This window comes from Magallana gigas, chromosome 7 (assembly GCF_963853765.1).
Source record: "Magallana gigas chromosome 7, xbMagGiga1.1, whole genome shotgun sequence".
In the NCBI taxonomy this organism is placed as follows: domain Eukaryota; kingdom Metazoa; phylum Mollusca; class Bivalvia; order Ostreida; family Ostreidae; genus Magallana; species Magallana gigas.
The window spans coordinates 17,313,154-17,339,911 of NC_088859.1; the positions used below are offsets into that span (position 1 = coordinate 17,313,154).

General features: G+C 35.3%; 1 protein-coding gene across 35 annotated transcripts in view; it reads left to right on the plus strand.

Annotated features, from left to right (window-relative positions):
* The window catches only part of LOC105332198 (sorbin and SH3 domain-containing protein 1), a 65,182-nt gene extending 40,341 nt beyond the window's left edge, over positions 1-24,841 (plus strand). For 26 of the 35 annotated variants that reach the window (XM_066065565.1, XM_066065575.1, XM_066065570.1 and 23 more), the window contains 19 exons: positions 870-1,031; positions 1,280-1,379; positions 2,516-2,563; positions 3,628-3,742; positions 5,048-5,134; positions 6,567-6,616; positions 11,065-11,210; positions 16,065-16,334; positions 17,898-18,001; positions 18,423-18,508; positions 18,863-18,898; positions 19,720-19,869; positions 20,179-20,293; positions 20,432-20,542; positions 20,737-20,905; positions 21,329-21,743; positions 22,002-22,046; positions 22,467-22,636; positions 22,797-24,841. In XM_066065565.1, the coding sequence (XP_065921637.1) occupies positions 870-1,031; positions 1,280-1,379; positions 2,516-2,563; positions 3,628-3,742; positions 5,048-5,134; positions 6,567-6,616; positions 11,065-11,210; positions 16,065-16,334; positions 17,898-18,001; positions 18,423-18,508; positions 18,863-18,898; positions 19,720-19,869; positions 20,179-20,293; positions 20,432-20,542; positions 20,737-20,905; positions 21,329-21,743; positions 22,002-22,046; positions 22,467-22,636; positions 22,797-22,798 (2,381 nt within the window). In that variant the 3' untranslated portion in view covers positions 22,799-24,841. Of the gene's footprint in view, positions 1-869; positions 1,032-1,279; positions 1,380-2,515; positions 2,564-3,627; positions 3,743-5,047; positions 5,135-6,566; positions 6,617-11,064; positions 11,211-16,064; positions 16,335-16,641; positions 16,684-17,075; positions 17,097-17,897; positions 18,002-18,422; positions 18,509-18,862; positions 18,899-19,719; positions 19,870-20,178; positions 20,294-20,431; positions 20,543-20,736; positions 20,906-21,328; positions 21,744-22,001; positions 22,047-22,466; positions 22,637-22,796 lie in introns of all 35 variants that reach the window. The other 9 variants (XM_066065589.1, XM_066065567.1, XM_066065590.1 and 6 more) reach the window with 9 other exon arrangements.
* The last annotated feature ends 1,917 nt before the right edge of the window (positions 24,842-26,758 follow it).

The following is a 26,758-nucleotide window of genomic DNA, read 5'->3' on the forward strand; positions in this document are numbered from 1 at the left end:
GATAAATGATATAAAATAGGGATTTAAAAAAGTAACTATGAGGATATAGGGATATATTTGTAAGATATAGAAATAAAAGAAACTCTAAGGATATAGAGAAGTGTATTTCTAAGGATAGTAGGAAAAAAAGTAACTGTAAGGATATACAAGTATATGTGTGTTTGTAAAAATTAAAGTAACTATAAGGATATAGGGATATATTTTTACTGCATAAAGGATATAGAAGTAAAAGTTACTGTAAGGTCATAGGGATATGTGTACTTGTAAGGGTAGGAATAAAAGTTACTAAGGATTTAGGGAGATGTGTACATGAACAAATAGGAATAAAAGTAACTAATTATACTGGGATATGGTTAACTGTATGGATAGGTGTGAGTATATATAGGGATATGGGTTACTGCATGGATATAACTACATGTACATGGAAAAATATATAATGAGTAAATACTTTAAATGTACATGATACTTCTTTGTCGAAGTAAAGCATTCTGCTTTTCAACATCTTTGAATTCAGTGTGGCATACCAGGTATAAAAACAAGTGTTCCTGAATTGTGCCTAGTTTTACATCATAAATTCAGTATCATGTATGCCTCATGTATTTGGATTTTATGGCTTAATATATAGCCCTATAAAAATTCATGCATCCAATAATATTCACATTATGTCAACAAAATAACCTGATTTTATAAAATAAAATAATTTATGATTAAAGGATTTCATTTGATTGCATGCATTGAAATTTAATCTGAAAAAGTTAATGGATTGCATTTTACAAATTGTTTAAAAAGAGAAATGTTTGATACATGTACAATATTTCTGTGGCAGGAAACTTCACATACTGACTTTCCTTGTAATGTTGTAATTTCAGAAGAAAACCCTTATCGTCCAAGTTATGAACTGCCATCCAAATTCACCAGCTCTGCCACCCTAGACAAAGCGTCCACCCTTCCCTCCAAGTCACCATCAGTGGCTGAAGCCAAGAAATCATTTGAACAGAAACGTGATACGTTTTCTGGAAAACCTAAGCATGGTAAGCTAACTATGCTTATACATTTTTTATTAGCATTAGAAATTACCAGTACCAAAATTTTATTAATTAAGTGATATTGATTGTTAGCCAATTGAATATATTATTAAATTTGATTTTGATTGAAATAAAAATTAATTTGAGAAAGACATGTTTTATATATAATGATTACTATTATTGACAGAACCATAAGCAACAAATATTTTGGGGGACTAAAATAAATATTTCAGTTTTATAACTGTTTCTTTCAGATGTAGATGCCGGGTATAGATCTGAACCTGAGCTTAACTACAGACTGAAACAAAGAACGAAAAGTCTGTCTGACGTCAAGAGCAGAGAACCTCGCTCAATGTGAGTTCACAGTTATCTCCCCTTTTAATCAGTTTGCATTTTTGTTGAAATGTGTAATTGAAAATTTGGATGATTTGGTTTTGATCTTTAGAGATAAAGAAGCTTGTGTGGCTGACTTTGGTTTTATTTTTTTTTTTTGTGCACATGACTTTGGTTTCATTTGCTGGTTGCCTCCATTGTTTTAGCTTGCCGTAAGTAGTGTTGTCCCAATATCTCACAAAAAAAAAAAAAACAAACAAAAAAACCCAACCTTTCCCAGTATTTGTGTAGTTCATCAGTAACCGTAACTCTTGGTGAATAATGTGTGTAACATTTTTGCCTTGAATGACCATTAGATTTATTTATGTAGTACATGTACCTATAAGTGAAGAGGGCATGTTCTTCATTCCTCATAGATCTATAAACCTATATCATAAATTTCCTTAAATGTATCGCATTAGCATAGAAAACTGTTTATAATATATGGCATGACCCATATGAAAAACCACTCTACATTTATAGATGACGTTGACCCCGATGTGTTAATATCTTGTCACAGAGTGAACCTTATGCTCCAGAGTGTTTTAAAAATAAAAATAAAATGTGCCTAAAACTGGTTGGTGTGGCATGAAGAATCTAATATCGTTTGTAGTTCCTGTCGCCAAAGTTGGAAACGAAGGCATGGTTCTCATAGGTAGTGATGTGTGTAAGAATTATGGGATGGATTAATTCGTAATCAGTGTGAAGTTGTCTTGTGGCTTAATCTGCATCTAACTGTTTTTGTGTCATCAAATCATTTACATGTTTCACGAAGCACATTTTAAAGTTAGCGTATGTCCAAAGGGAAGTAACTCAAATGCATGAAAAACTTCTAGGCTAGAGAAAAGATATATGCACTTTCCCTAAACTTTATAATAGGCATGAAAAAATATATTTACACTGTCGTTAAAATTTATTTATATATAATATAAAATAAATGTAAAAAATTCATTTCTTTTAAAATAAAAATGTAACAAAAGTAATTTAAACACCTAATACTTCATGATCATGAACCGTCGAAAATATTTAGTTAAAGTTTATTTAAAGTAATTAAAATCATTTCATAGACTTAAGCCATACATGTGTATATGTGTGCTTATTCTCATTCCACTTTTCAGAGACTATGAAATGCCCAAAGACTTGCAAGATTTCATCAAATATTTAGAGTATGTTGCTACATGTTATTCAATTAAGTTGTGTTGTTACCAAAATTATTCCCATTTTATTATTTTTTTTTTCCAAACCCATGTTATTTTCATTTTTTTAATACATGTATTTATAATTTTATTTCAAAATGTTATGATTAATTATTATTTGTTATTTATTTGATTCTAACGTTATTTCCTTTGGTTAAACCACTATAGGTACTCATTTTCTGTCCCATATAGTTATTTTCTTTGTATTTCATTGTATGCCTTCTTTCAAATATCAGAAAAATCTTTATAGGTAATTGATTCTGAACATGCATTTGATAAGATCTAGCAATCAATAATAATAATTATAATTCTTCTCTCTATCAAGAAATGAAGTCTACATGTATAAATTGAGCAATGATAAAACGTCTTAAATTACATGTATCTTAATGCTGTTGACAAAATTGAGGGTGGATTTAGATTATGACACTTTAATGATAGCTGAATCAAGCAATTTCAAAAACAACGGCTGTTATGTCCCACCCCTATTGAGTCGACGCCCAAAGTAAAAAAGATACCCAAGTTTACAACCACAATTAATGTGTGGGAAGTGAAGAAACGAGTTCCACCTAAAATGGGTACCTTGGCCATTTGTTGGCTCAGCTCACTTGGATTCACCTCATTTGATCACCTATAAGATCACTAACGTCTCACACCCTGCTTTCTCTGTTGTTTTCCTCAGTTTTTTTTTTCTGTGTTTGTTTGACAATTCCTTTTTCATTCGACTACTAATCTCAAGAGATATGCAAATTTGTCCAACAGGGTGCAATGTTATCATTTGCGGAAGTGGGCGAGACATTTGTTGACTCTGTAGTTTTAAGACAGTGCATTTTCTTGATTGATATTTATATCCCTTACACCTCTGTGTTCAGTGCATATAGCTTTAAGAACAACTTTGTGGTAACAGATGCTTTCATATTTTATAAAGGGAGTTGCCTTTGATGAATGACCAAATATAGATTTTCATTTTTTTTAATACAGGAGAAATTTATGCAGAATTGAGTTTTGCATTGATTTTTCTGTTCTCTCTCTAATAGCGAGTGGTCACCACCACATGTGCGTTCCAAGATCGAGATATATAGAAACCAGCCCCGTAGCATCGTTGATTACGAACCAGGATTTTCATCCATTGCCTTTCAAGAGAGCAAAGTGGTATGTAAACAAATTTTTTTTAACAAAAAAAAAACAAAACAATTTATTTGTGTCTTGAACAGTAGTTTCTGTTTGTATTGAATTGTGAGAATGCAAACATTTAACTAAGAGGAAATAGCCACATTATGCAAATTGACTATATCTCTTTTTATACATTGGCATGGATATCAATTTGTAAAACAGAATTTCAGAATGCATTGATTGAATTCTCCTTAAGTTTGCTCTCTTAAGAGTAAAATTGATAATGGTGAATGCTCCTCTATTTGACAATCAGCATGTTTACTTCATGGTGCATTATGATGCATGTGGGTTTGTTTTTGAAGGTAGCATTTTGTTAAAAATCGTCCTTTGGTTCTACATTTTCTTTCATCCTAACAGCTGTTCTATTTTTTTTTTACCTGTGGGAAAATTCAACTTCATGTCAGATAATACAATAAATTGAAAGAAATCCACAGTAAGAAGGAAATAATAAATAATTGAACATCCTTATAGTCATAAAGCATAGCATTAGGGGAGCAGACACAGGGCTTAGGCTTGTGCTGGAGAATTGTCAGGGATTTGATGATATGTCCTCCATATACGTTTCTGATTGCTATTGATCTCTTTATCTGGCAAAATATTGATTCCGAGATGCTGCGGAACACAGGTGTGCTTAACTTGAGGCCTCCCAAGGGAGAATAGATGACGTCTCCTTTGTTATATCCTCTTTAGAGAGGTGTATAATTGCTTGTGTGGGTATGTCAGGGATGGAAATCCCTGAATTATAAATGCTACATGTTTTCTCAGTGGGGGTCGAGAGTTGATGACTTGATTTGTTATCTATTGACCTTTGGAAACCTTTGTGGTAAGGAAAGATAACTCTGTGACAGAAATGCTCGATAGATACAGCTGTTTAGAATTCTCTTGGTTATAAGGATTACCTGGTCTGTAAAATTGTGTTTTAGCCCAGGTAAGTCTGGTTTTATGATTGATAGGGAGCTGAGTACTGTAATCCTCTTGACAAAAAAATGAAAAATTAACTAATCTATAGTCAATATGTGCATGCATTAGCACCTCCAACTGAGGATTTTATTAATAATATAGCATCATATGTGACACTGGTGTGTTAATTGAGGGGATAGGAGTATAGAAAATAAACAGACAGGTGAGACTACTAATTGGGTATACGTTGCTTGTTAGAGGTGGCTGTTACTCAGTGTGACTTGGATGTTTGACGACTCGCTACATCTCCCGTAGGCGTGAGTGAGCGTGATGACATCTGTACAGATCCAGTCAATGTTTTTGTTCTTTGTTATTGTCCTGTAGAGCACCGGTGGGAGGAATAGGTCTAAATCCACTAGTACCCCCTTCGCTACCTTTGAGAATAAGTGTCGGAAGGAGAGAGAGGAACAGGTAACGAACAAGTGCAATAATAATAACCACCTAAAAAAACGGTCTCGGCCAGGTGTGTCATGTGACCATTTGCCTCTAGGTGTGCAGGAAAGCTTTCATTTTCTTCCGCTTTCTCTTGTTTATTTTTTTTTTTATCTTTTTTTTAGTACTTATTTTTTTATTTACACACTCACTTTGAAATCTTTATGTTGTGAAGTGGTGAGGTAGACCCATTATTAATCAATGTTGTTACAAGCACACGTACTGATCCTTTTAATATTTTTTTTTTATGTCTACCTTTCTCCCTTTTCTCACACGGTGAATTTATTTTATAGATTGGGTAAGGAGGTGATGTTTTGTTAACTTTTTGCTATCTGGTCCTTTACCTCCCCCCATGTATGTTTTTTTGTTTACACCGGTTTTACGATATTAACTGGAAAACTCTAACATTGTCGACCAATTAATACCATCATTTGATCTAATCTCGTTTTTTTTGTTGACTTTATCGGTTGATTATAAAGCCAATTGACTCTGTTTGCATAACGTCATGAATCAGCTGGAAAAGATAATGGTTTTTCTAAACAGGTCTGACACTGAAAACTCACATAATGCATGACTTGTGGAATGAATATTTATGTTGTATCATTGCATACATTATTATTATTATGTCATATTATCTTGCTCTACTTCATTAAATCTTGCGCGATATTGTAGTGCAGGCTCCACGAGGCTTCACATTAGTTAGGCATATATTACCTTCCTGTAGCCAGTATCTTGTGTAGTTGGCTCTGCATGGTATTCTTTTATGTCAAAAATGGTATTCAGCATTTGGTTGAGTGCACAATATGTAATCATGTCATTCATATTTCTGCATGACATGCAGTTTATGGAAGATTTCAAATGTAACAGAAAATATACGGTACTTATATATGTGGAGAAGAAAAAATACTAAGTAAGTTTTGATTCATTTTCTGTGTATTCTGATTGTTGTAAGAAAAATAAGAAGATACATGACTGTATAATTTTTTCGATTAAATCTGCAGTGCGTTAATTGTGCTGAATATCAAAATGCATGAATTTTAATGAAATAGGTTTCAAACAATGTTTAATTTTTGCTTCCTATCTCTTGAATTTTGATATGAGTTTTTGTAGATAATTTAGATTACTGAGCTAGCTTGTTAGTTGTTTAATTGGAATTTTTTTTATTGTTGCTTTATAGTGCATATACATGTAACATATAAAACAATTTAGTTTTGAATTTAAATGTTGGACTTTTTCTGACATCGATTCAATACTATAGATAGATTTGGGATTTTGAACTATGCATGGGATAGAAATCCTTTATATTCTCTTTGGTATTGTTAACTAATTCTATCATTTACTATTGACCAAACGCAAGTAAATGTCTACCATCATGCAACACGAATACTAAATGAGACCTGTATTTTTGTAGGGCATTGTTCATAACCCACCCATAGAGAAGCCTGGACAGTTCAGTCGATAGTAAGTATTTCATTCAGACACTAAATTTTTATTGCATGTTTTGTTTGACTAGTAAGTATTTCATTCAAGAGACGGCATTAAATCTTTATTGGATTATTTGTTTGACTTAGAATCTGTTAGAATTAAGGTGGCTCGCACTGTCCCTGTAGATCCACCTTAAACTGAAGATAAGTAATTCAAATTAATTGACTTATCAAGGATCTGAGGGATTTCTAATGCTGCTAGGCAAAGACAAATTGTTGATGAGGAAATTAATTACTTACAAAAAGATCTTCGTTTGGCTCTCTATAAATGTCTCATGTCAGTATATAGATAAGAACTCTAACAGTTGTCTCTGCATTCTGGTACAGGATATATATCCTTAATGAAGTCTATAGCTAAGTGCTAAGAATGTCACAGTATTTAAGGTTAATTGAGAATGGTGAACAATATGAAGTCAGTTTATATTCTTGTCAAGTTTGTAAATAAAAGCAATGTGGGGTGGATATAAACACAGGAGGAAGACAAAAGTTAAAGGTCCAGTACATTGGGGTTTTTATGGCCTAATTAGAGATTCCTAAAGGGGCCTTTGACAGCTGAAAAGAGATAACTCTACGATTCCCCCTACTCCACAAAGGAATTTTTAGACTGGCTGGAGTTGTCTGCCCCTAGGTAGATTTGCTGATCGGCTTGTTGTATGGGTTACAGTTGGTTGAGCCTCAGCAGTGCCTGATACAATACATGGATAACAACTTGTTTCAAGATGAATGAAACTGAAAATGAGAGACATAATCTTCCTATAGATCTCGGGAGCTAATAGTGTTCGGTGGACATTCTTAATTCTCTGTTGAAAGCAGATGCCGGGGAAAAATTCACAAATGATTCTGCATGTGTGTATGAACTGATTAGTAATGTGATTTGTTTGTAAAAAGTGTTTAAATGGAAATTTAATCCAGCCTGGACTTTACCTACTGTGCACCTGCCTCAAAATGATGAAATTAATTGAGCAATTATATGGGTATGTAGTGTTAAATGCATCACTTAGAATTCTTCTTCTTTGAAGTTTTTAATCGATTGGATATTTTCATTGAGATATTGAACACTGACTGTGTTTGATTGCCGTTTCACAATAATTCAGCGGAAACATTACACATTAAGTGTGCAATGCTTGCATCAAAAGGAAAAATTGCCTCTTTGTGCCAGTTTACTTTTTTTACCTGGGGGGCTTTTCTCGTCTACAGATAAGAAGGATGGCTCCTAGATGAGCCCTTCACTCGTCAAGTTCCCATTGATATTGATTTTTTTAAAGTGTGCTGATCCTTTTAGTTATGTTTTTGTCAATAATAATTCAAAACTCTTATGCAGCTCTCCACACTTGGGGGGCACCTTTATTTATTGCACACCTTGGTGTATACACAGATTTTTAACTGGATACACTTATTCTATGGTAGCTAGTGGCATGTAAATGTGTATTCATAGAGGGGTGTCAGGACCTCTTTGAAAAAGCTGGACATTTTTCGGAGAGATAGGGGGGTGCCTGAACATTTAAAGATTAGTTCGGGTGAAATATATCAGTGCTAAAACAGGTATTATCAGGGAAAGATATTTGACTTTGATTCAGTCATCTTTTGTTTGGGGCAAGTGCTAAGCTTCATGTTTACTTCGAAATGAGGGTATACACTGATGTAGTTTGTTTTATGGGGGCCTATCCAGGAAGAAACGCCCAGGAAATCTCCGAGGCTGCTGTTGAGTACAAAGGACAGCTTTCCACACAAAACAAGTTTTATATGCTTAGCTGGGCAGTGTCAATAATAGCGGGGCAGTGGCAAGAAAATTTGATTGTTTCAGGGTAAACAGAGCCACATGGTAGCTGGGCTGTGCGCTGGGATTCCTTAATTAATAGCCTGCCCCGAGAAAACCAGGGGAGTAGAAAGTGTTTCATGTGCTAATGTATTTATTTGTAATCCACTGATGGGGTAATAATGATTACTGGTGAACTAATTAGCCCAACACCTCAGTGGCTGGTTATATGTTATATTGGGAGGTGGGATAAAGTGACAGAAATGGGAGAGACATCCAGTGTCCTAATCACTTAATCTTATCATTGATCTTATATCAATTGTTAATAATATCAACGTGCAATTGTCAATCCATTAGAGAAGTTTACCTGAAATATGTATCATGTGTCTTGAGAGTTCTCTATATATTATACCATTTAAGGCTGAATATACCGCACAAGTACTACAGCTAATTTAATTCTTTAAAGTAACGATAAAAAATAAGATATCTTTACAGTGTAAATAAAGCAGAAGAAAAATTTAATTGACTCAGTTATTTAGGTACTTCATAGTGTGGGTGTAGTCAAAAAGTGTGAATTATCAAGGTCCACAGTGTTAAAATCCTTTACTCATAAACAGAAAGCTGACAACACAGTGTTCCCCTCTTGCTCTCCATTAAAAGTCTTTGAAGTTAAATATACATGTACTTACAAAACATGCATTTTATTTACCAAAACTGAAGTGGTCTCAAGAGTTGCTATACAATCTCTTAATGGTGAGTGCACTTTCATCTGCATTAAAACACAAACAATCTGTCAATTGCCTTCAAGGAAACATGGGTGTGTATGCAGTGTAGGCTGAAGAAGCATTTGATGGAAGAAAAAATAAATCCTACAAAAAAAAAAAAAGACATCTTATCAAAAGTTTTTTGTCGGCCACCTGTTGTAGATTAACTCAGTTTTCTAAACTCTAGCAACCCACAAATTGTGTTGACATGAGGCCCAGTGAGTGGGTGGGTGGAGTGGGTTAGAAGATTCCACAAGTACCCTGTTATATTAACCCTCAATGGGCAGAAAAGAATCACACCCAAAGTGTGTCTGACCTCAGAACATAAATATTGTCATAATCAACAGACCTGTGTCCCTAGGGGGTTTAGTACAGTACAATTGGCCAACCAGTATAGGTGTTTCATTCACTCTCCTAACTTTTAATTATTGTCTGAGGATCAGACCTAGAAGCCGTAAGTGTTATTCAAGCTCTCACTCTTTCACCAATATTAAAAGGAATATATATTAGGGGAAAAGGTGAAACTCATGGACCAAAAGTGAGCTCATCTCAGTTTATGATTCTGAAAGCTAGGCCAGGTCCACTAACTAATGAAATATTTACAGACTTCACACACTTTTATATCTGATACTGAGGCTGCATATAGTAATGGTTGTTCTGGTGTGCCCATTGCTACAATATTGCAGTTGTCTGATATGGTATGGTATTTTTGAATCTATTTGGTTAACCAGCTGTATAGTTTCATGTTTATCAGTGACATGCATATTGTTATTAAGCAGAGATTAGGAGCAGGTTGAATTCAATAGGCTAGCTCACACAATCATATTGATGAAATCTGAACATTTCACTTGGGTAACCAAGTAGGGGCCCTTACAAAATTCATTTACTGTTTGAATAAGGGCTGCAGTTACTATAACAGAGGGGTCCTTTTACATCATGTTTCATGTATATGGCTACCAGCTAGCTTTAGAGTACTGTTATTATATATTGTTTTGTCTTGAAATCTGACCCGGATATTGGGCAGACTAGGTGTGTACATAGCGGTACATGTATTGAATATCATTTTGAAAAAGCAATAGGTTTTACATGAAAATAAGGACTAACATCGATCAGTACGAAGAGTGAACAAATAGCTGTAAACACCCACAGAATTTGAAAATAAAGAAAACCCTACCTTCACATCATCAAATCTGATCTTGGCCAAATTAATCAACACATACAGAGAAGATATAAAATAACTCTTAACAGTAATCTAATAAAAAATGTTAGGATATGTAACATATTGCAACATTATTTTAAAGAATGGAATAAGAGGTTATCATCCAGATAATCTCATTTAGAGACTGATCCTCATGAATATTTATCTGCTGGGATAAAGGAAATTATGCTAAAACCAGATAAGTAAGGATAAGCATGAGTGGGAATACTCAATTTTGATTTGGTCGGTCAACCAAGTCCACATAGTCAGCAAGGGAGGGAGGATTAAAGGTGTGTTGTGTATATATGAAGGAATACATATAGTGTCTAACATGGATACCATTGAGGAGAATAGGTGAAGAATATTACTATGGTTTGATTATTACCGGTAGTTATTATTTGGATTGCCTTAAGAACAGCTTGTTAATGCACTACATGTAGAGTACAAGCACTTTAAACATAAAAATATCTAAAACTTTAGGTATACTTATGATTCTTCATTATTGTGAATTTACTCACAAATCTGAGTTATAGTCTTTATATTTTTCCTGTATGTGTAAGACTATCACATACTATCAAGCTTCTTTTTTACTGATCGAGGCCTATTCAAATCATTTTGCAAAGATATTACATTACCTGCCAATGATTTAATTAAAACTTTATCACAAGTAGCCTTTTGGAAATTATTCGAATATTCATTTATTTTAGCACTGAGGGAAAGAAACAAGGATCTGCCCCACTGAATCTCAAAGACGAGGAAAATGGAGACCCTGTCGTGGCCTACAAGATGGTCCAGAAGGGGGGAGACATCCCTATCAAGGGCCTTCAGAAGCCTGCCCCGGAGAAACCATCCAGTGAGTAACCTCCCCTGACCAGCTGTCACTGTCTGCTTATTGTTTGACTGGTTCTCTTTTGATCACATTTATTATATCACCTTTGATACTTTTACATGTCTTGCCATTCCAGACCACCCGGTCGTTTGAATACTTAACACCTTTTAAATCCCATCTGCAATTTCTTTTACCCAGTATCCTTATCCTTTCCTCCTTTTCCTCTTTGCAAAAAATTAATCCCCCCCCCCAAAAAAAAGCAAAAAATTGAATAAAACAAGGAAATGAAAAGAGAAAGAGAATACCTTCTTTGCTTTTAGTTCTATATTTGTGAAAAGACCATTTGCTTTAATCATATAATTTTTTGTCATAAATTTTCTGACATAGCTTGGTAACAAAGACATAGAAGCTGTTTTTTCATTGCCTACTATGCTGTTATAACATTGTTTTAGAAGTGAGGTCAAAAATAATCTCCAAATCCCGAAAACCACAGAATAGTTTTTGCATGTATTTTATAGCCACAATATTAATTAACACAGAATTTCGACGTATCGCATGCACATAAGATATTGATAGGCTGTCCCATGGTACTTAATTATCATACTGGAGTAACATTATACTCGCTACGAGAAAAACTAATCCGCATTGTTACGTAATAGAGTGCAATATTTTTTACAACTAATGAAATCTGGAATGTCTCTTTAGACCCTGTACATCATCTATGGCCTCTGTATTAAGCTACCTAGGAAGAACAGTTCATCTTAGCATTACGACTCACTCATTTATTTTTGTATTTCCATGTCATCTTGCTTTGGGCTGTGTTTGTGTAATTGTCATGGTAACCAATATCTGTGTTTCACTAGTGCACATTGTCTCTTTGTCTGAGCAGCCATCTTGTTTCATGCCTGTCACTGCAAGGTCATCTCTTATGAATAATATATTACCAGTAACATTAATGAATATCAATCTCAGAAGTTGTTCAAGTCTTAAATTGATTTATGAAAGTTAGTGTGGCCCATGTGTTTCTGTGACTCTGTACTGTAAATAAATTCTGGGAATTACTAAAAGACTGTTACATGTACTGTGAAAAAAAAAAGAAAAAGTATAATAATAAACATTTGGATTTGCTTTTTATAGGTATTTCAGAATTGATGTATGTGTATGCTAGAAATCTTTACCCAGAGTTTGCTGCCTGTTTTGTCTTTTGAAGAAGTGAATGCTTTAACTCATTCTACTGTTTTTCTCTTGCAGACTGGCCAGGCATAGTCATAGTGTGCATTAGTGACACATTGTGCTCAGTAACTGTGCTCTCACTTGTATTCATCCTAACTCATGTCTACCCTGAACTAACATAGAATAGAGACTAGTGCTATATCAAACATTGTTACCTACATATACTGACTGTGCAAGCTGAGAGACCAAACAAGGTGGGTGGTGGAAACTGTGAAAACAGAAAGTGAAAGTTGACCGGAATATGTCTGTCCTCACAAGAAGTATGAGAACAGTAAATCTTGGAGGAAGGAGGAGCCAAAGAACAGCTGGTCTGGAGGAGTTCATACCAGAGAAACACTCCACTCCAAAGTCCTCAGACTTACAGCTGGAGAAGGATGGTCCTCAACTAAGGAGGAGGCCTGACCTCCTTCCTCATAGTCCTCGCAGTGATGTTGTTTCCTCATCACTTGACATGGAGAAGGAGCAAGAGAGGCTGGAAAAACTGATTCAGGAGGAGGAGACTGAAAGGAAATGGAACCAGCCAAGAAAAATTGTAGATGTGTTCAGAGACACTAAGTCAACCTCAGACTTTCTGCAGCTCAAAGATGACATCAAGACATTGTCATCTAGGCCAAGTGCATCACCAAAGCATTCACCTTACAGTTCACCAAGGCATCATGCTGGTGAAGATTTTTATGATGAGGGTACTGATGTTGATCATCATCAAGAATATGATGAGGGTCTTACAGCAAATTATATTGAGAAAGAGGAATTATCTCAGCCAATTGTGGCAAGCAATCCAACATACACAATGCCGGATCCTTGGTCAAAGATTATGTCTTTTGAGCCACATGACTCCAGGAACTCTTCAAATAGGCAGTGGCACTCCTTATCTGCCAAGAGCTCTATGTGCAGTGAAAGGTCCTCTAGACTTGACCCACACACCTACCAGTCTTACACTGCTGGACTACTGCACTCCAGTGGCAAGTCTGAGAAGTTTCTCAACCTTCAGAAACACTACTCGGTCTTAGAAAGAATATCAGAGCTGGAGAGGAAACGTAGCAAAAGTTTAAGGCCAGAAAAAAAGCCAAGAAGCTGGCATGCTGACATCACAGCTGAGGATGAGGAATTGGAAGATCTCTACCTCGAGTTAGATGAGGCCAAGAAAAATAAAGAGTTTTTCAGCAGGAAAAGTGAGCATGCTCACAAGCATTGGAATCCAAACGCTGATAAAGGACTGATGCAAAAACAAAAATCACTTCAAGATCTAAAAATGAAATATGATAATGATGATTCGTTTGAAGATGGTTCTGATAGGAAATTTTATGGGACACGGTCTTTGGGACGGGAAAAGAAATTTGCAGCACTAGCAGAAAAGTTCAAACTCTTTGATGACGATTTCCATCACAGTTTTGACCACACCAAATCAAAAAGACAACAGTCTTGGCAAGGCAGTGATTTTTATTCAAGCGACACTAAAACAGCACCTGCCTCAAAAATGGCTGTTACTAGTATGCAGACTGAAGGACAGACACCAAACAAATATGAAATATGTGTTGAAGGAAATCTAAATCAGAAAGGTTTGAAAGGGCTTGAGGCTTTGCATGTAAGGTCTTTTTCTGCCCCAAACACTCAGAAAGAGGTGGAGAATGGAAACCCCCTCATTAGGACCAACTCCTCAAAGGAGTCTTTCTTTGGTGGTCCTCCAGTGGAAGAGAAAGTATCTCTCTCAGTATCGCCTATTTCTGTGATTCATGGACGGAAAATAATGGCCACCTATGTCAATGAGAATCCTGCTTTATGGAATGAATATCCAGAAGAATCAAAGAAAGAAGTGCTCCCAAAGCAATCCTCCACTCTCAGGGTTTTTTCTAGGAGGGGTGTAGACACTTCTCCCATTCAGGATGTTAAGAACTGTGTGCAGATGTTTGAAAACAATCAAAAACATGCAGAATTTCATGACAACTCGAACATTTCTGACAGAGCAACAATGCACCCAGTTGATGAACAGAAAGATACAGCTAATTGCATTAAAGAGCATAATTCCAAGCCAGTCATAACTAGTCAGAATACCCAGCTTGGTAGTAGTGGGGTAAAGTTTCATGTTAGAAATCTGAGGTGTTTGGCAGAAAACAATGAGTTCAGTCAGAGTAGGTTCAGTATGAAGCCTCAGGTGGATAGGCAGCCAATGATGGAGAAGTACTTGGAGGATGTTCTGGAACATTCCAGGAGTAACGAGAGGCTGGAACTTATTGACAGTGATCCTGAGAGGTTCTACTCCTCAGAGACTGACAGGTCAGAGCAAGAAGAGGTGTACCCAGAACCAAGACAGTGGGGAAATTCTGAAGTTATACATCATCATTATGACAGTTCAGATGACACTGAAAGTGTAGGATCTGATGAAAGCGCTGGAACATTTATTGTCAAGCATAGTGACGAAGAGTCAGATGTAAATCTTCCAGATGTGACCAAAGGGACACAAAGTGTGAGATTCTCAGAGGCAGATAAAGAGTTCCCCAGAGCCAAGTCTGTCCCAGATCTCAAGAATAAGGAGGGGGATCAAATACCCCTAAGGCCTAGGTCTGCCAAGTCTCAGCTGAATTTGAGCAAGAATGATCAGTCCAAAGATGGAGGAACTGTCAGTCAGGTTAAGAGTCTGAGGCAGCTATTTCAGGAACGAAAAGAAATGGGGAAAAGAAATCGTCTTCAGTTTGATAAAGATGTTGGCAAGTTGAAGTTAAATCCATCTTCATCAACAAGTGATGTTGTTGACGCTAAAGCAGTTCAGATAGAGGATAAAATCAAGGATCCTCAACATGAGTGGAGTAACAGTCAAAAAATGTTCAAAAATGATAATAACAACATCCCTGTAGATCAAGGGAACAGGGTTAAGAAATTTGTTTTGGTGAAGAAGCCTTTAAAAGTGGCAGTTTCATCAAAGTCTGATGTCCGAAGTCAAGAAAGGATCAAACAGGACATGCCAATAAAGAAAAAGTCTCCCATTGTTTTGAAGAGAGGGTTTTTGCAACAATCTATGCCGGATCGGTATTATCACACAATAGCTGCTCCTAGCAGGAAGGCACCAACCACTTTCAAAGTGGGTGACAATGCTGGTGGTGGTACTCTCCCAAGGTCATTTGGAACTCTACCAAGGTCATCTGGAACTCTACCACGGTCATCTGGAGGGCAACAAGATCAGACGCAGAGCATGACGATAGCAGGTCATTATTTCATAAAACTTCATTTCCCAGACTCCCCAGCCCTCACCCTCCAGCTTTGCATGTCTTCCTGATTCATTGCTTGTTTCTTTTCCAAACAACAACTTCTCTGTCATCATTGTTTTACTTTAATTGCATGGTGTGATTATTCATGTAGAGTTATGTTGAGAGCATTCCAGAAAAGTTAGTAAAAGGGAGGATGATATTAATCAGGGGTTACAAATAGTGGAATACATAGGGGGAAAATCTCCAAAAAAATTTAACAAACCAAATTAAAGTCAATGTTACTCAATAGTCCAAAACAAATGTTTAAAGTTTCAGGATATGTGACTCTTTTGTATATACATTCATGCTTTATGTTATTCTGTATTGCATGCATGACTTTTATTTCTTTCCCCTTCGAATATTTTTTTTCTTCATTCTGTTTTGCATGTTTTTATTAAAATAGAAAAGAGAGAAGAGCAGGACCAGGCGGTGCCTCCAAAGGTCCCTCCTCCTCCTCACTCACCTCAACCTCAGCTCATACCTCACTTCTACAATATATACGAACCAGTTGTAGTCAGGGTAGATAACCACTTGGTTAACGGGGCACCTGCCCCTCCCGTACGGAAGCACCCTATCACGATAGGAGGTTACAAGTTGCCTCGGCAACGTAGTAGCCTATCGGCGGCCGAACAGCTAGGGGTCACAAGTCCTTCCCCAATCAAATCCAATGGAGGTATTGCTTGTTTGCTGGGCGAGATCTAAATGCCTTATAGTAGATTTGTCTCCTAAAATTTTTTTTTGGATTGACGTGTGTTTTTCTTTGGTCTCACCAGCAGTAGTTGGCTTGCTCCTCACACACTATATATATTTTGTATTAGGGTTTTGGCATTAAAAGGGTTTATATAGCAATATACTTATATTTTTGGTGTCTTACTTGGGTGAAAAAGTGTGGCCAACAACCAAAAATTTAATCCAAGTAATGTGTGCTCCAAGTGATAGGCTTCCCCCATTTAAATTGATGTTACGTTTTGTATCCCCAGCTATTGATGAGGAGTTTGCTTTTCTGAAAGAGTTTGAGAAGGGTGAGTATAGGAATCATACTAGCATGGACAGTTACAAAAATATCCATTCGAAATACTGTAACAGAATTTATTAGGTCAAGTTTTTTTTCAGTTTAATTGCACACGATCACTCTTGCATAATGTTATACACTATACTAAAATATATCTGCATTTTATGAGCATGAAGTCACATATGAAAAAATGTATGATATACCGGTACAAGTACAGGTAGAATAATTCTTACAGTACAAATATATTCAGTATGTATATTACAAATGTAACTGGAATTTTAAGAAATCATTTTATCGAGCATGAAGTAAATATAGAAAGGTTTGTAAAAAATTCTGTCCAATACATTAACAATTGCAATGTGAAATATTCCCCAAAACTTTGAATGTACTATACCTGTTTAGAATGTGCAGAGAGGAAAAAGTGTAAGTTATTTTACATGTCAGATCGATTAGCTCTTCTTCTTTCAAAAGAAAATTTACAGTTGCATGAAAAATTTCCAACTTGTACCTGATCTGATCGTGGACTATATGTGGCATGGTTGGTCGTGATTTCTATTGGTCGAGATATTGTCCCTAATGTTTCTACAAGCAGGAATGTCGTATCATTTGGAGCACCGAGTTGATTAACAGTTGTGACTTTAATCTATACTAACATCCAGCCAACAAAAAAATTAATCTTGTTGTTAATGTTGAATGCAAACTGAAACTGACTTTTAATGTCACACAGTCCCCCCTTTTAGTAGCCCTGTGAGGATCACAGGTGTAGAGACTACCTTCTACCAATGGTTCATTGGCACTTCAAATTAGCAGAATTTTTTGTTATAAATTGACTGTGTTTTGAGTAGCTGTTTGGGAAATCTTTGATTTTCTTTGCTTTCAGCTCTATAATGATTTGTATTGCTTCTGCTCCTTTATTCTAGCTACATGTATGTAGATGAACAATTTAATATCTTATATATCTTGTAACCTTGCTAGCATTCTTGTATGTCCTTTGTCTAACCTGAACTGTTGTTCAATTTTAATTTCGCTGTCAAATTTTACATTCCTTGGTTTTTATAAACCTTTGTAAAAATATATACAATAATTGACCTGAATATATTTTTATTTTATTTTTTTTTCGGTCATTTTCTTCTTCTTTTTTTTTACATGTTTTTGTGTGGGTTTGTAATTTCCCCTAATTAATTTTACCTTGACCTGAAGTTAATAATATACATATACTTGTAGCTTTCAAACACACCACCTCAGACCAGAGGAAGCCATCTCCAGTTAACGACCCCAAATACATGCGACGGAAAGAGGAAGAGGAGGAGTATAGGCGAAGGCGACTGGTAATTTAAGTTATTATAATAACATTTATCCACAAGATTAATTACATGTACAATCTTTATGTGCTTAATAACAATATTGTTCAGGTGTAGTGTTCTGCTGTTTGATTTTTTTTAAATGATGTATATACTGTGATTTGAACGAAGAAATGTCATATATAATATACTGATCATCTTGATCAAAGGTTAATTGGTCAAGAATTTAAGCCTTAGATTTTGTTGAGCATGGACCAAACTGTCCATTATTTTCCTAGATATCTTAAAAAAAAATTCTTTACCTCTTGGATATGGCTCCTTCTTGACAAGAAACTTTGAATATCAATAATGCATGAATGTGCTGAAAATATGTTTTAATTGAATTAAAGAAGCTGTTGTAACTGGTACATATAACATGGGTTGATCATCTTTGTTCTATGTATTACAGGAACAGCTTTACGAGGAGGAGAGACGCCGCAAAATACTCCAGGAAGAGGCTGATATTGAGGCGAGGCGACACAACGATTTCTTTACGTAAGTACAAACACCAGAGAAATTATGTCATGTTTTCAAATATAAAAAATAGAAGTTATTTCAGTACAGTAAAAAAAACTTTTCATTACTCCTTATGTTTTGTTGAACAACAAAAAGAAGAGAGATATTTGCATTCAGGTGGTGGGAACAAAAATCTCAACTTTTCCCATTTTATATATTTGCACATTAATTTATTAAGAATGATTAATCACTTATTCCCTTTCCCAATTTATCCGAATAATTTTGTTTTTATTTTAAATTTCTCTCTTTGGGAAACCCATTTTGTACATATGAATTTAATCCACAACTATGATTTCATATTCTGATTTTTCGAAATTAATTTGTCCCCTCCAGCAATCCCAATAACATAAACCAAGACCCCAATATGACGTGAGTATACGCTGCCTGCCGGACACACCGCTACTAATCTCTTGGAAAAAGGGGAGCTAAGTCTCCCCACAACTAAGTTCATCTCATCCAAATATGATTAACATTCCATCATTTTGCCATCAACATTAATGCTTTTGGTTTATTTTATTCTTAATTGAACGCAGTCACATTTGTATACCACGAATATTATTTATTTGGTATACCTGGTACATATTTAACAAATCATTGCTTAGAGTATGTATACATATAGACAAAAATTAGATACTTTTATTAATTGGGATATATACTAGTTTGCTTTTTGCTGTAAAGTTCGTTCAGGTTGGCTCAAACTTTGTTAAGATTAACACACGCAAAGCAAAGGGAATGGTAATTAATAGTTTTTAGTTCTAATGGCTTCAGAATGTTGAGCAATGGTGTAAGACATTTTTGCATGGATGAACAAGTTTCCTTACAATGTTTCCAAAGTTTTTGGTTTCATCAGAAAGCTCCTGTTGTTTTCATTTGTGCCAGTGGATTTGTGATGTCTTTAACAACAACGCTTCTTACTTACTAATTGAGAATCAAAGGCTTCTGGCTTTCTAACCTCACATTCTTCTTCAAATCTTCACTTTAGCTGTCTTCACAACTTTCTCTTGATCTGTCTGCAGTTTTAAATCTCTGTTTGAACACCCATCTCTTTGTTGATAGTTTTCTTTACACCATTGACACAAAACTTGATGTGATGTTACAAGCGACAGTTGATCAACATAATGAGATTAAATTGTTTTGTTTTTCAAATCTGTGAACCGCTGAATTAATGAAATGCTGTTTGGTATCTACAGTCCTTCTCAGAAGTCGCCGATACCAGCAGACCGATTTGACGAACCTGTGACCATCAACACTCACTATGGAGTCCCCGCCGACAGGAGGAGAGGCTTCCAGATTCAGGGCAAAGCCAAGGCTCTGTACACCTTCAATGCTCAAAATCCCAGGTACGTAGAGGCAGATCATCAGCATCGGTGGGAATATTAACTTCTCTGAAGCCTTCAGTTTTTTTTGTGTGTAAAATTTGCAAGAAGTACATATACTGTGCTGATAAGATTTTAAAGTCTCTCTGCTTGCATCTGGAGAGTTTACTTCATAGGGATAAATGTCCATTTGATTTATGAATGCAAAAAGTTTTGCTTTGAAAATAGTCATACATTGAACACTTGACAATGAGTGGATGTCATTGGTAATTCTTTTTCCCCTTTGTTGTCTGTCTTGTAGATTTTCATTTGATGATTTACTTTCTGTTTTAGGGAACTTTCTTTCAAGAAAGGTGACATCTTGTATCTCCTTCGTCAAATAGACAGAAACTGGTTTGAAGGAGAGCGATATGGCAGAAAGGGAATCTTCCCCAGTAACTACGTGGAGGTACAAACTCACCAAAATCTTTAACAACAGTGTATACAGTGTATATGTACCAAAATGAAGTGAAAGTCAGTCATAATTACTAGTGATATGTTTTTCAAGAAGACAAAGTTTAATTTTTAACATTTTCTCCCTCCTTAGGTGATCACCTCCATTGAGCAGGCCCAGGAGGCAGCCCGGCAATCAGAAGGACAGGCCCGGGCCAGATACAACTTCAATGGACAGACCAACGTGGAGCTTTCCTTACGCAAGGTATTCAACATCCTCTCTTATTCTGCAATTTGTTCCAAAGATGTTTGTTGAAATCCAGTGCTATCTTTAAAACCAAGTGAATTGAGATCAATATGATGAAAATAGTTTCTTTGCATAGATATGATAAACAAAGAAACCTCAGAAAGTCCAGATTTGTCACATGATGACCTTTATTTGGTTTTCTGTATTTACAGGGAGAAATTGTGACACTACTGAGAAGAGTGGATGAGAACTGGTTTGAGGGACGAGCGGGAAATCGCCAGGGCATTTTCCCGGTGGCCTACGTGGAGGTGGTTAACGAGCCGTCCACACCACTGGTCACCCCCGCCCCCTCCGTCATCACCACCCCTATGACAGGTAGAGGTATATATCAGGACACCTGTCTTTTGTTCTCCCTTGTTACTCTTCTTTCCTTCATACTTCCTCATCCTTTACCAATTTTATATTATATTGTCTTCATTTAGATTAGTTGGCTTTGCCGTTAATCACTATTGGGTCTATACAGTAATCTTTGAGCTTATTATGTTTTTTTCACTAATTGATATCTCTGTATGATAAAATTCATTTGCATTCTGCAGATTACATAATTTATAGATAAAATGCATCTATCTGTTCTCTGTTCAAATTAAAAAAAACACTATCTATAAAATGGCCACATCTCCTAGTCTTGTCTACAAAATCTTCTACTAATAAATCTGCATTAATATGTTAACCTGTGATTTTTGTGTAGTGATTTGCCCTATTTAGACAAAAAATTAATAATTTTCACTTCATCACTTTGAACAGGTACCCCAGAGATGCTGTCCCCAGTGAGTATGGAGGCCCCCACCCCTCCCCCTCAGCCATCCCCAGGAGCATTCTCCCCCAAATCACCAGCAGCCTACAGATATGGAAACAGACAGAGTGAAATATCTCCACAACATGTGCAGGGCTATCACGCGAGCCCTGGCCTAGAAAAGACAATGTCCCCGCGTTATTACGACAGAATGGACAACGGACATGCCCCCCATTACAATGGAGGGGAATCTTATCAGTATTCACAACGATCAAGGCAGAGCCCTGGGACGGGGCGAGGGCCCCTGTCCCCCACACACTCTGACAGACAAATGGGTTACTCCCCCAGTGCTAATAAAAACTATATGGAGAACAATAATGATCATTATAGGAATAAGAATGTAGATGAGGATTTAGCCTTAAGTAGGTGAGTAAAGTTGTTTAAATGATATTCATTCAGAGCTTCACTGCATGAATAAGCAATTGGTAATGTTATAGAATAGTTTATCCCAAGAAATAAACTGTAAATTTGTGTACTTTTTTGAGTACTGGTATGTTTGTGATTCTTCTTCTAAATTTGCATGTCTGAAAAAAATAATGATAGACAATTTTGCATGATTAAGTTGACTTCATCTGACGATATTTCCAGAACCTGTAGTTAGATTCCATGTTTTGTCTTTGTCAGAGAAATGCTTAATATGATGGTGGTAGGGAATATTTTGTATGAACGGTAAGCTTTGAGTGAACCATCGAGTATGTTGTGATAATAGAAAAAAAAGACTTATTAAAATCTCCTAGAATTTGTGTCCCTATATGTTTGCACATCTTTCCAACACATTATGTCTGGAATTTGTTTTGTGTGTGGATTTCTTTCCATTTATCGGTAGTTCACTTTCACGTATTACATGTAGTGCGAATATTCTGTTTGACCCACATGAAATTCCTAAAATGTTTATGATCCTTATTCCAAATAAGATAATTTATTATGTTCCAACAAGGTTATACTCTTCGAAAGGTGTAGTAGCTACAGTATAATATTAACAATAAAATAATACATTTTTTAAGACTTGGTTTGCTTCTTGTATAGTTAACAGCAGTTCAGTGATTATAAACTGACCATTTTGTTGACTGAATGCATCTTCTATTTCAGATATCGAGCTATTTATGCATATAAGCCCATGAACGATGATGAGCTGGAATTATGGGAACAGGACGAGGTATATGTAATGGAGAAATGTGACGATGGATGGTACGTCGGAACCTCTTGTCGGACGGGGATGTTCGGAACCTTCCCCGGAAATTACGTACAACGAGTTCAATGTAAGTAATTATTTGTAATGGAAAGACAATTATAATGTGGTTTTTTTTCTCTCTGATCTAAATCTTATACACATTCTATCATGGTACAAAGAAAAAAAACTTCATTAGCTAATTCAATTTGAATTTCATGGTTTGAAAAAAGCTTTCTATTTTGTTACAGGACAAGAGGGAAAATTTCATTGGCTGCAGACTGCTAACAAGAATCATCCATCAAATTACAAGATAGTTATCCATCCTAGGACGGACAGTGCCGCAAGACAGTTGATGTGGCCATAAAATGTCAGAGGTTGCCATTACTCCCAACTACTTGCTGTTTAGCTGAGGTGTTGGAATTGTCCTCTGTATTTCTAATGCAAAAACAAGTCTTTGATGAAAAAAATCTGTAATTTTTTGGTCAAGTGTGTACAACATATATGAATTCATTGAAATTTTTAGTGTTTTGAAGAAAAAAAGCTGCATTACACAAGGGTATGAAAATGAATTTGTATGCTGCATATTCAAAACATGTTCTTTTCCCCTGTTTTGTGGTTGCATCATTTAAATGACAATCTTAAAACTGCAGACTGGGATATCAGTTATCTTCAACGAATTGCCAAATTATGGGGACTTTGATTATAAAAAAAATATGAATTTAAAAGAGTCAATTGTGAAGGCATTTATTACAAAATGGATTGATTGTGAAATTTAGAGAGAAAAAAGCTTTTCATTCGTTTTGTACTGTTCGAGAGGCATTTAGTCCCATCCACTGAAATGATGTACCTGCACACCAAAATACTCAGTCATCAGCCATCAAACCATCGTACGTACATGAATGGGTTACCGTTTCTATAAAAATTTCGTGAACATATTTTGTTTTTATTTATCAAATGCAAGAAATTTATATATCCTTGGCAAGTCCTATATGCTTTTTGTAGCAGTGTACTACCTTAAGAAATACAGCTTTTTTGAGATTTGTGTGAATGAATGGAATGAGGAAATGATCGCAGATGAATGGAAGACAATTTTATACATTAATACTATGTACTAGGGTTTCTCAAGAGAATATTTAATGTTGTTATTCTACAAAATGACGTAATGTGTCACTTGTATTTGATGACACATTTCAACTGTTTTGATTTTTTTTTTCAATAGAGAATTTTGTAATTTAGTTTTGAATGAATTCAATGGCATGCTGAGCTTTTTTTTTTGTCCTTGTTATTTTTGATTTGTGGTTGTAGGATTATGTTCCAGAAAAAAAGATTATGATTTACTGCTAGAGAAAGAGTTCTTTGATATTGTATTGACTCCAATGAATGTGTTATTCTTTTGATTCATGCTAAGTCTACAAAGGGACTATCTTTGTTGTAGTGAATTACTTTGCTTTCACGAGTAATGGGATAGTTGATTTCATATAAAGAATAAACTGTATTATTTACTACTCAACTTTCGTTGGGTCAGGTGGATGATTAAATCCAAAATGTGCAATAAGAAAATCACCTGTTGTAAAACTGAAGACACAAAAAAGTATTATTGTTTCCTTTCCTATGATGAAACATTGTTTATATATTTATAAATTCCATTTTATTTTTTCTCGTTCTCTCTCCTGAAAAATGAAATTTATCAAGAGTTATTCTTCCTGATCCAACACGTTCATTACAGTACATTTCGTCCGTTATACGTACCTCACCTCATTTTGGTTGTGTTTGATTAATTAAGCAAACATTTTTTTGTTGGATGTTAGAGTTTCATATTTACGTTACATTTTTTTTCATTTTACGTATAGCATATTTGTTAATATTTCATTAAGTTATTTATAAGAAAGACGACTTGTCTCCATAACAACCGTGCCTTTTGCGTCAGCTTACTTTGACCCGTTGACCTTGCCGCGTCATAATCATAGACAGTGTGACAAGGTGCTTATTTGTTTCTCCCATTTTCGTTTCACAGGGAGATGGAAACTGTCTTTATACCATAGAAATTATTTTTAAAGTAAATGTTAAAGTAATGTCAACGATACCGGTATATTTATAATTGTTTAAAATAATTGTATCTCTTCAAATTTTTAACCCTCTTTGAATTTGTCGTTGTCATGGAGACTCGTCTGCTGAGCAGGATATTTAGTCGCCGTGCCTACAGTAGCCATGGATATACGTTTTATACACCACCTTTTTGTTGCTACCATAGATGAACCTTTTTGGTGCATGAAATAAACAAACAAAAACTAAAGTCTGGATGGATTTTGTGTTATGTTTTTAGAGTAAGGAAATATGGAGGCATTTTACAGAATCAGTCTGGAATATATACGTAACTGAGAAGTATAGCAAGATATGTAGAACCTTACTGATATTGATATTTCTTAGATCATTAAAATTTCAAAGATGAACAACCTTACAGAAGCTCATGAATGGCTCTTAGCTCCTCGCACTTTATATCCTACTAAACTTTGGACGATTGGACATTTGATGTCGACATAAATTTACGAAATAGATACATCAAATTTGCACACCATGTTAACATTAAACGCACTGAGTTGGAGTTATCTCCCGTATTTTCTTTCATGAACAGAATATAGCTAATTGGCCATAATGTTCAATTTTAGAGCATGCTAGGAAGACGTTAACTTTATTAAGAAAACCGAGTATAATAGTCGTATTTGATGGATCGTATTCCTTGCTAAATAAACAGCAATATCAAACTTGTTCTCTGGGATATGAACTTCTATGGACATGCGATCAAATCTTGGGCTTTTCATCAGATTTTGTTGCTTACTAACAAAGGTTATATCTGTGAGCTTTTGTAAATTCTTTTTATTTACTATACTGGTCTTACGTATGAGAAAGACAGAACATTAAAAAATTAGGCACCTAACTGTAGTTTTGTATACATAAAAAAAGAATTATAAAGCCAACTTCAGCTTATACGATACACAGATATGTTTTTGTAGTTTCATTGAATCGCAATAGGTTTGATTTTAAGAAATAGATGAGAAAATACTCGGTGAATGTAAATATATAAGGACATGAATGTTGTTGGTACAATTGTTTCTAAATTGTTATTGATACAATTGCTTCTATAATGGTGGTAAAATTGGTCCTATAACGTTTTTGGTACAAATGCTTCTATAATGTTGCTGGTACAATTGCTCCAATAATGTCTTTGGTAGAATTGCTCCTTTATTGTTATTGGTACAGTTGCTCCTGTAATGTTATAGTACAATAGCTCCTATAATGTTATTGGTACAATTAGTCCTATATCGTTGTTGGTACAATTGCGCTTATAATGTTGTTGGTACAATTACTCTTAAAATTTTGGTACAATTACTCCTATGATATTGTTGGTACAGTTACTCCTATGATGTTGTTGGTACAATTACTCCTATGATATTGTTGGTACAATTACTCCTATGATGTTGTTGGTACAGTTACTCCTATGATGTTGTTGGTACAATGCTCTTATAATGTTGGTACAATTGCTCCTATAACATTATTGGTACAATATGTTGCTTCTATAATGTTGTTGGTATAGTGAACGCCAGGTTAATAGTCCCCATATACACATGTCCAATCACAATACACGTATAATTATCCTTGCTGAAACGTAAACTTTTTAAAAAGTTATCCAGTTGTGAAACCCAGACTTGTCATTTCTTTAGATGTGACTCCATGTTTGGTATAAATGAAGTATATATCTCGTGTTGGTTCTTCAAGTATCAGCTGCTTGTCTGTGATTCTGCTGGTTTTTGTTTGAATACACAGCATCTTCAAAACATGCCTTCAGCTACATTGCCAACAAAAATCCGTATGTCCGCGAGCAGGTATTTGGAATTGGCTCCAATTCCAAATCATTCATGTTTTTCTCCGAATCGAACATCGATTCGGAGAAAGAAATCTCATCTACTAATTTTCGATCTAAAGTTAAAATTTAATGCATGGTTTGTCATGTCATATTTTTTAACTTTAGCCTAAAGATATGGGTGAGATGAAAAAGATAATCTTACTCACAGTAATACCATATAAATAGCTTAACTAATGACAAATGAATACAAAGTATAATAGGATCTATGAATATATACAGCCATGTTTGTATTTTTATTCATACGAATTGTGCTTAGCCAAATATGCAGATTTTAGATATTAACATTGA